Raw genomic sequence first — 10,670 nt, forward strand, 5'->3', positions numbered from 1 at the left:
TACGAAAAAAAAGTACTTTTACTATTCCATTTCTTAAATCTTTCAATATTGTGTGTAAATTTACGTATTCTCATCGGAATAATACAAAATCATATGAAATTTTTCTATTTTTCATCAAAATTACATTTTTTGTGTGAAAAATTACAAAATTTTAAAAAAAGCTTTTTAAATGTACTATTTTACTTAGAAATTGTAAGTTTACAATGAAAATATTAGTAAAATTACAAGTTGAAATCGTATAGTTACGAAAAAAAAGTACTTTTACTATTCCATTTCTTAAATTTTTCAATATTATGTGTAAATTTACGTATTCTCATCGGAATAATACAAAATCATATGAAATTTTTCCATTTTTCATCAAAATTACATTTTTTAAGTGAAAAATTACAAAATTTAAAAAAAAGCTTTGTAAATTTACTATTTCACATAGAAATTGTAAGTTTACAATGAAAATATTAGTAAAATTACAAGTTGAAATCGTATAGTTACGAAAAAAAAGTACTTTTACTATTCCATTTCTTAAATTTTTCAATATTATGTGTAAATTTACGTATTCTCATCGGAATAATACAAAATCATATGAAATTTTTCATCAAAATTTCATTTTTTAGCTGAATAAAAAACAAATTTTCAAAATAGCTTTTTAAATTTACTGTTATATAAATAAATTATTATTTTACAATTATAGTTGCATTAAAATTACTAATGGAAATCGTACAGTTACGAAAAAAAGTACTTTTACAATTCCATTTCTTAAACTTACTCAAAACAATGAATATTTCACTTTTTGATATGGCAAAACGTACTTCACTTAAAATTCTCTAAAAAATTTTCAAATTATCTGCTCAAACTTACATGTATTTTTAAAAAATGCAACATTTTACAACGAAAATATATTAATGTAATGAAATTTTAAGTCAAACTGTTTTACGAACAAATTACGCCACGTGTGAACAGTCCTTTAAACTTTGTTTAATTCGGCGGTAGTCTGGCTGCTATGCGCCACTGCGCCATCTACTTCTACGTTAAAGGGGGGAAGGCGCACAAGGCCTATCATTCCACCATCTTGTTTAAACCGTCGTTGAGGAAGGATCTCGTTCGATGAAATATTATTTTATTTGCAACCGACAGTGTGTGCCTCGTTAAAGTTATTAAAAGACATCAGTGGTAAGATTTAGTTAGTCTAATACTTGAAAGTGCATCTCTAAATAATAATTAATGTGAAATATACTTGTGTTTCAAGAATTAAAGGAAAACTGTTAACAGAGGCCTCTAGACGGATACGTAGCAGCTAAATCCAAAAAGCAGGAGAAAAGCACACAATCAATTAGATTGTACGAAATTGCATTTCCTGGATGTTTTCGTCACATCTTTAATTACAAGTCGTGCAAATCTAATTCTGTAAGTACTACAATTATTATTTTTTCTGAAAAATGTACAGGGGGGTATTACGTCTCTGAGAATAATTTGAAAAAGACCTACGACGCAGAAATTTAAACGTTCGTTTATAAGGTTTCATCATGTAGGGACTAAGAATAAATTCAGCATTCGTACTTTATGTTGTTTACAGAAGTGAAAAGTTAAATAACTGCAATGTGATACATGTTAAGTTTATTAAACATACTGTTGATTAAAATCCTTAATTAATAATGAAGAATATTAAAGAGGATTTATACTAATTAGATGGCAAAGAAGAACATGTGCAAAAACTGTTAATAGCTTGGCTATTGTGGGGTAACCCTTAACATTTATTTTGCTTCGTACAAAACATATGCCACTTCAAACTTCAATTATTAGTGATCGATGAGTAAATTTATGCTATATGCTGTCTTTTTATACAGAAGAGAATTATAGACAAAGAAAGTTTTATTGCTTACATCCAATAATAAGCTATGTAGAAGAAGAAATTAATTTACTGTAGTGCAGCGTATATAGAATGTTATGAGATTGTTTCGACAAGTATTTGAGGTTTAATGCATCTTCGAATAATCTTTGCTGAACATATAGCAATACCAGTATTTGAAATTGGTTTTGGTGTCTTGATTAGCAAATATATGAGATGTTTTTTGTACCCTATTGATTGGAATTCTATAATTGATTTTACAGAGGGACAAAGTGAGTGAGGATTAGGTAGCTTCGGATGGCAAAGAAAAATGCATGTAATAAATGTTAATAGCATAGCTATTGTGGGGTATCCCTTAACATTTTATATGCATTAATTAAAATAAATGTTATTTGAAATATAAGTTACTACTTATCAGTGACTAAACTTATAGGATATGCATTATAAATATATATATATATATATATATATATAAGCATATCAGAAATATGCAAAGAAATTTTATGCTGCTTATGTCGCATAACATGCTCTGTTGAAGAAGTTAGTTTGCTGCATACCAACTTATATACTAAATGGTATAATGTTTCTCCGATAAGTGTTTTAGATTTAATGCATCATTGAATAATCTCAACCAAACAAATAGCAACACTAGTGTTTGAAATTGATTTTGATGCTTGATTAGCAGATATATGAAATGTTTTTTGCATCCTATTGATTGGAATCCACAAATGATTTTACAGAGAGACAAAAAGAGCGAGAATTAGATAGCTTTGGATGGCAAAGAAAAATGCATGTAATAAATGTTAATAGCATAGCTATTGTGGGGTATCCCTAAACATTTTATATGCATTAATTAAAATAAATGTCATTTCAAGCATAAGTAACTAGTCAGTGGTGAGTAAATTTAAGGCATGTACATTTTCCTCTCTCCGTATAAATTACGTATTTAAACTGGTAAAGTACATCATTTTAAAAAAAAATTTTTGCCAATTTACTGTTTTACATAGAACTCATAATTTTTCAATAAAAGTTGTAATAAAAGTACAAGTAGAAGTTCTATAATTACGGAAAAGAGTATGTTTTTAATTCTACTTTCTAAATTTAATTATGACAATAAATATTTCTTTTTTTGATGTAGAAGAATATACTTTCCCGAGTAGAATTTTGTCTAGAATTTGTCATTTTTAGGCTAGCCACCATCTAGTAATTGCTAGATACATTAATTAGATAGTGGCTAACTCATCCGGGACTAATATTTTCTAGATAATATTTTGAGCATAGCCTATGTCTACTAGTAGTCCAAATATTTTTTTTGTAGGTTATGGTTATATGTATGACATAGTCATTGTCTAATGGTTAGCCAAAAATTTCTAGTTACAGATGACGCTTTAAAGATTACGATTTTGTATTTTTGTATCCATTCTGGGCCTAATGCCTAACTAGAAATTTTGGGATATAGATGGCGTGATTGATATATGATTTTATACAAAGCCAAGGCCTAATGGCTTACGAGTTTTAACTAGTTAAAGATGGCGGGTACAAATACAATTCGTACTCAGTCTCTGCCTAATAACTAACTAGAAATTTCTGATTATAGATGGCGTGGTTAGAATACGATTTTATACTTAAATAGGACCTAATAACTAACAAGTTTTAACTAGTTAAAGATGGCGGGTACGAATATAATTTGTACTCAGTCTGTGTCTAATGACTATCTTGCAGTTTCTGGTTATAGATTGCCCAGCTAGAATATGATTTTGAACCCTGTCAGTGCCTAATGTTTAACCATTTAAAAATAGAGAAGACAAATACGATTTCGTACACAGTCAGAGACTAATGTTTCCAACTAACAATTAACATCTGGTTGTAGATGGCATGGTTGGAATATGATTTGAAACTATGCTAGTGCCTAATAGTTAACCAGTTAAGATTAATTAAAAACAGTAAAAAAATGGTAGACATATACAATTTCTAGTTTCTGTTGAATGCTGAGTAAAATGCAAGCAATAATTAATAAATTTAAAAAAGCGCATTGACTGATCAGTCAATTATTTTGGCATATTTTGTATATACTGTTTTTGAAAGCCCTTAATATAAATTAAAAGAATATGCAATTTAAAATATTTTTTTCTATTTAAAAAGCTTAAGATAGCCCTTATATTATCTTCAAAATAAGATTCAAGGTCAAACCAATAATATTAATTATTTATGTCACCCTAAAAGTTAAGAAGTTTTCAGTTAAAACATTTTTTTAGAGCTCATTTCTTTTCGAAATAATTATGTGATAAAGTTAAAATAAGGTATTCTGTAGTATTTTTCAATTAAGAGTCAAAAGCACATTTATTAATAATAAATCAATGGCATTTTAAATTTAAAATAAGTCGATCTAAATGCATTGCAGATTGGGTTATTTTAAAATCGATAAATACTATATGTATAGTTCAAAGTCCTTAATAAATATTCTTTAATTAAATAGAAAATTCAATCTATTTACCTAGTGTTAGAAACATAATTAATTGATATATAATAAGAAATTCAAAATTATCCTAATTTATACTAATAGAATCGCAGTTATTTAACTGAAAATGCCAACAATTTCAATTAAATTAAGGAAAACGTTTCGAAAGTGTATCGATTACGTATTTAATTATTACAACGTTGTTTCGTATTGAAATTAGAGATGGGACAGTCGATGGTCAGAATCAAAGGGTAAAAAAAGTGTTAGCGACAACTTTGGACCTTTTACAGGAAAAAACGATTCTCCGGGAACTAAAGCACAGTTCGTGCTATTGTTTTTGTTTACTGGTTCTGTAAAGAAATCGTGACTATTTATAAGAATAGGATGGCCGTTGTTAGTTGAGAAATTTCTGGATTCGGCATAATGCATTTTAATGGAACTATATTAATTGTTTGCTGCCCCTGTCGTCCAGCAGTAAATTTAATAATTTGAAAATTAGTTTTTTTTTTATTTCAAGACATCTTTAAAATTTTGTAAGCAATTCGTTAAATAATCACAACGTTTAATTTCTTGCTCTATTCACCTAGTTTTCGCATTGTCTCCGGATACTGACCAGTGATAGCAAGTCGTGGGAAATCTTACTCCCCATCATGTCTCTCCAGCGTATATGGTATACGGTATTGGGAGGCACAGTGGGGAGAGGTATTTCCCGTGGGTTGCCATCTAGAAGCGTAGACTCAAAGTGAAGGTAGTCTCTGGAGGGTCTGGCTACAGTGCGAAAATAAGCGAATGAGATAACAATATACGTTATAATTATTTAGAAATCACTTTAAATTAAAAAAATGTCTCAAAATAAAAAAAAAACTAACTTCAAAATTATTAAATTTACTGCTGGAGGAAAGGGGCAGCAAACTATTGATATAGTTCCATCTAAGTGGGTTATATTCAATCCAGAGAATTCTGAGCTGACAACAAAGTTTTTGCCTCCCCCTTACACGTCGAAAAGATGCAAACAATTTCACGATATTGTCCAAAAAAATGAAAATCCATTAAAAAGCTGGCCAAATTACTCAATTGAAATCATTACTGGCGCAGGTAAGGCATTAATATTATGTTAAATAATTTGAATTTAAAAATATTGTATTAATACAGTTTATATTGATGGAAATGATGTTTAGATACTTACTTGGAGGCTACGAAGAAGTTGGAAAGTTTAAAAGATATGGACTTTATATGTACTACAGACTGCGAAGGGGAACAGAATAAGCCAACGATAAGCCAAGTTAATAAGAAAAAGGAATATTTGCCATGCGTTGATGGAATTAATGGAAAGAAATCAAAACCAACATTGTCAAAAAATAGTGGTAATTATATATATATAATTCATAATTTTTTTAATTAAACCTATGTGACTAATATTAATTATCTCATTATAATTTTTAATTTATCTTTTCAAATAGACTCATCGTCTGATTATTCTGAGAAAAGTTCATTTAACGAAGAACACCAATTACTGTTGAATCCACTAAAAGACATTGAAAATGTAGTTTCTGCTGGTAAGTCACATAATTATAAAAGATTGTATTTTTAAGATAAAATTTAAATGGCTAATGTATAATAGCTACTATAATACCCAAAATAATTGTAGGTTTTTCATTAAAAAATCCTGATGTGTCATCAATTAGTGTAAATGGTTAGTACCTTATATGACTACTGTTGCCTTATTTGAACATTTTATTTTTTTTAATCTTATATCAATTAAAGATTTTAAGAATATAATGCGTGAGATACAATCTATAAAATATGAAACTAGACTAATACGGGATGACATCAAACTACTGATAAATAAGATGGAAGAATATGTAGTCTCGAACAGACCAGTTGGAAAATCAATGGATTATAGTTGGATGTACGAAAACAATATTAAATGGCCTCTAGACACCAAAGAGCAATTTGACAACTTTGACTCCTTATTACATAATGACAATATTCGTGGTGACTTTGTAATATAATTTTGTTTAATATAATTATCTAAAATTAAGTTTCTATTCATTCACTCTTATATATTTTAAACATTATTTCAGGAAGCTATCATTGGGTTTGTCATTGATTCAAAAACTGTCTTGTCTAAAAATGTCCTTGCAGTAATAAGGAAGTTTTTACATCAAAATTTAACCACAAAATTCACATGTGTTAAGGCAGTTACTGGAAAATATACGCTGAAACCTTCAAAATTTTATGAAAGTATTATTAGTAAGTTTATAACGTTACTTTATAAATTTAATGATATATATAGAGTCATAGAGCCATGAACACAATGACCTTAAATTGAGAATGTGTGTAACTCTGTGCATATACAAAATATATACTGAAAATTTAGAAGAATTTATAATAGATGGCACTGAGAATATACATATTCATAGTTACATATTGTCTTTTTATTATCATTGGCTTAATGTGCATCTTGCACTACATCAATATTCTTATATGATACGTTAATTAATTATTAAATGGTGAAAATTACGGATGTGTTTACAACAAAGAGTCATAATGGAACGATTAAAGAAAGAGTCTCAGAGAAATGTTTAGAGAAATTAATTGGAACTGTATTAACTAATTCCAAAGACTGGGATAAAAGACGTGCAAATCCAATAAGGGAAGAATGTGATATAGGACAGGAATAATATGAAGAAGTATTTTTAACGTGTAGATCCAAACGCATAATAATATTACTATTTTTAAGATTAAATAATATCTACTATAATAATTACAATGTCTATAAATATAAGCTATAAAATACTCCATAGTGAAATGCAATTTTAAAAATTAAAAACTGTAAAATACAACTTATACTTAGTAATTGCAACAGTAATATTTTATGTACTATTATTTAGTGAAGTAAAGGTAACACATATATCTTTTCTGACTTCTTATTATTTTTTAGATAAGGCACATGCATCTTTATCATTTTTAAGTTAATGTCTTTCAATTTAAAGGTTACAGCATTTTGGGACACCTTCTTATTCAATTCCCAAATGTTTAAATCCGTTGAATTAGTGGGATAGTTAAAAATTGCTCCTTTTTTTCCCCACTTAAATCCAGTGATTTGTATGGCATTTAATGTACTAAGTTTATATCTTAGGTTTGTTATTTTAACAATAGTGCCGTTATTCAACATGATTATGTTATTCGGACTTTGAGCAGTTAAAGTGAAATTTTTATATCGCAATTTAAGCAATAATTTATGATTATTTTTTAATTTCTTTTCCTTTAGAATAGTTAGCATCGATGGAATAACTGGTTTTTTGGTAATTAAATTACGTTCATGAATGCGTCTACAAATTTGTGCCAATGGGTTTTTTGCTGAATGCAGTAATCTTTTTATGAAACCAATTTGACTTTCGAAAGGAAACGCTGATAAATCATTGAGAGTATAATTGTTGGATTGAACATCTTCGGCTAAGTGTAGAAGATAATGGGCGTTTAATACGTGACACTCTTCGCCGTAAAATATAGGGAGAGATTCAAAAAAAGCTGTTAAATAAGATTTAGCATAACTGTTGAACCTCTGTGCAAGTCCTTTGGTTAACAATATTCGCAAAGCAGTATGAAATAGCAAAAAATGTTGATATAATTCAGTGCTCATAATGTCTTTAAATAAAATAGGCCCTGCATATACTGCTATAAAGCGCAGTTCTGATGCTTTTAGATTAGGTACAGGACGGCGAATTTTTCTTTGAAATTCGCAAGGTATGAAAGATCGTAAATAATCTATCCTATTGAACAATTTTTGTCGAAGATTCACATCAAGTCTTACTGCAGTTCTGGTGAATATTAAATCCATTATGTAAAACTTTTTAGTTATACCCAAACAGCAGAGATGCATATAATCTAAGGGAAAAGATTTAATCATGTCAATAGGCGGCTCAATTCGTAACAATGGTGACAGGCCAGTGTGATGTTCCGGATTTTCTTGTTTTCTGAATGAATGATCAGTCCTTAGCTGACAATTGCTATCGGGATATACAACCCGTTGGTTAGGGAATCCTACGCATTTACCATAAACATTACACCGTTCGCATGCTGCATAGCCCCCATGACCTAGTTAACTTGTTTCAAAAATTTTCTTGCGGGAATGTCGCATATAATATGCTTTAACTCCACGGAATATTTTTTATCATCAATGTGGATGCCATTTTTATGCAATAAGTTTATTTCTTCGATAAAATCAAAAGTAAATTGATCTACATCCTTCGGTTTTTTGTCTCCACAATATAGTGCAACTACAAAAGGATTATATATATCTGGTTGAAATAACACTTTGCATAAAATAGGCCACAACTGCTTTGTGCCTGAGTTGTATGGAGAAGCTCCATCCACATGAATTTGAAGCAAGATATTACTATTAACATGCACATTTGGATCAATGCAATTTGCAAGACTTTTCTCAATCCCTAGATATACAAATTCGCCAAGGGAATTATCAGCTGCCATCATTGGACGTATGCTATATGCGGCTTTTGTCGTTTGAAGAAAAGTTTTTCCAGTTTTTGGGAGCTTTGGTAGAACTCTTTTTCTTAAGATGCACAGTAGCTTATCTAAATGAGCTAGTGGAATATTGCATGAGATAGCCCAATTTCTCAGTTCTTCGATTTCTCCATCTTCTTGATCAATAATACTATAATCGTTGCTACATTCTAAATTAATACAGCTACTGTTGCCTCTATCTTCACATTCCAAATTATCACCATTAAACTGCTCATTGTCATTAATGTTTTGATGAACAAGATCATCTGAAATTGCTGCAGATGATGTATCAGCATTGTGCAGTTCCTTAGTTTTAACTATTAGAAAATATACAAATTTTAGAGGTTATTTTTGGGTAGCTTGTGCTGGATTGGTTAGTTTATACATACTCGAGATATCACAAGATCCACTAATTTTTTCCATTGAGGATCTTATGCTGCGATATTTTCTCACTCTTTGGAGCGTTTTTTCCTTCTTGTCCATTGTACTTTACGGTAAAGTCTAAGTGAATCGCTTGGAATTAATAATTCAAATATATCTGGTCTTAGGCATTAAAAGCAGTGCTGACACACGCGTTAAATTACATATATCTATAAGCAACAACATCTACAACCAGAAATTTATCGTCATTGGTAGTAAAATAATTTTAAACTATATGTACTGTATAATTATAATTATTCGAGACGGATTGAATGGCGCATGTGGTTAAAAATCAGTCTCATCATCCAAGGATTGTAGGATCGAGTCCATGTCAAGGTAACAATTTTCTTCATTAAATATCGTTTAAATAATAAAGGTATATCTGTAATAACACTTGTAGTAGGTAAATAGGTGAGTTAAAATAACCATAAAAATACCGCAAATCTTATTATTACTTTTACTCTTTGAGTGTTTATATTATCTAGCTACGAACTAGATTTTACTAGTTAGTAGCTGCATATTTTTTAGACATAGATACTAAAAAACCATGCGTTACATTACTACCTCCATACTAGCTTAAATGAGTAGTTAATAATGAGCTAGATGAAAATTATAATTTTAGGTAGCTATTAGACAAATTATTGATCTTGTAACTATGTACCAAATTTTGGCTAGTAGCGCTTGCGGTAATTGAATGTTATACCTGTATATTTTTTTTATCTTGCTACTGCCTAATTATTCTATACGGCTACTAAAAAAATAAGCGTTACACCACTGTCTATGCACTAGCTAAATGACTAGTTAGCAGTGAGGTGATACTCAACTTTTCTAGCTAATGACTAGTCAGTGATGATTTACAAATTCTACTCGGGTTGCATACAATTTAATCAGAGACTTTTGAATTCTCTGCTAAAATTTGCATGTTTCAAAAAAATACAAAATTTTACACGGAGAAAGTTGTATAACAATGGAATTTCATACAAAAATGTCTTATGAATGAATTAGCCGACATGTGAATAGTGCTTTAAATTTTGTCAAATCTGGCGGTAGCCTGGTTGTTATGCGCGGCAGCGCCATCTATTCGTACGTTAAACGGGGGAAGGCGTAGAAGGCCTACCATGCCACCATCTTTTCTTGGTTAAATCGTTGTTGAGGAAGGATCTCGTTCGATCAGTTACAATTTTAAATGCAACCGACAGTGTGTGTCTTGTAAAAGTTCTTATAAACAATTGTGGCAAGATTTAGTTAGTCTAATACTTGAAAGTGTGTCTGTAAATAATAGTTAATGTGAAATATACTGTTGTTTTAAGAATTAACGTATAACCGTTAACAGAGGCCTCTAGGAGGATACGTAGGCAGAGTGAATTAAAATAGAAAGAGGGAGGCCACACATTCAATTAGTTTGTATAAGATTCCATTTCT

General features: G+C 29.8%; 1 protein-coding gene across 1 annotated transcript; it reads left to right on the forward strand.

Annotated features, from left to right (window-relative positions):
- Positions 1-1,069: 1,069 nt before the first annotated feature.
- On the forward strand, positions 1,070-6,613 carry LOC136780754 (uncharacterized). The gene is made up of 8 exons (XM_066739310.1): positions 1,070-1,167; positions 1,244-1,401; positions 5,256-5,396; positions 5,480-5,665; positions 5,762-5,857; positions 5,950-5,994; positions 6,066-6,304; positions 6,386-6,613. The coding sequence occupies exons 4-8, from the start codon at positions 5,524-5,526 to the stop codon at positions 6,611-6,613; spliced, it is 750 nt and encodes a 249-aa protein (XP_066595407.1). The 5' UTR covers positions 1,070-1,167; positions 1,244-1,401; positions 5,256-5,396; positions 5,480-5,523.
- The last annotated feature ends 4,057 nt before the right edge of the window (positions 6,614-10,670 follow it).

Source organism: Prorops nasuta, unplaced genomic scaffold, assembly GCF_024137725.1.
Source record: "Prorops nasuta isolate Cenicafe-Biocafe unplaced genomic scaffold, Cenicafe_Pnas_1.2 PNAS00020, whole genome shotgun sequence".
Classification (NCBI taxonomy): Eukaryota; Metazoa; Arthropoda; class Insecta; order Hymenoptera; family Bethylidae; genus Prorops; species Prorops nasuta.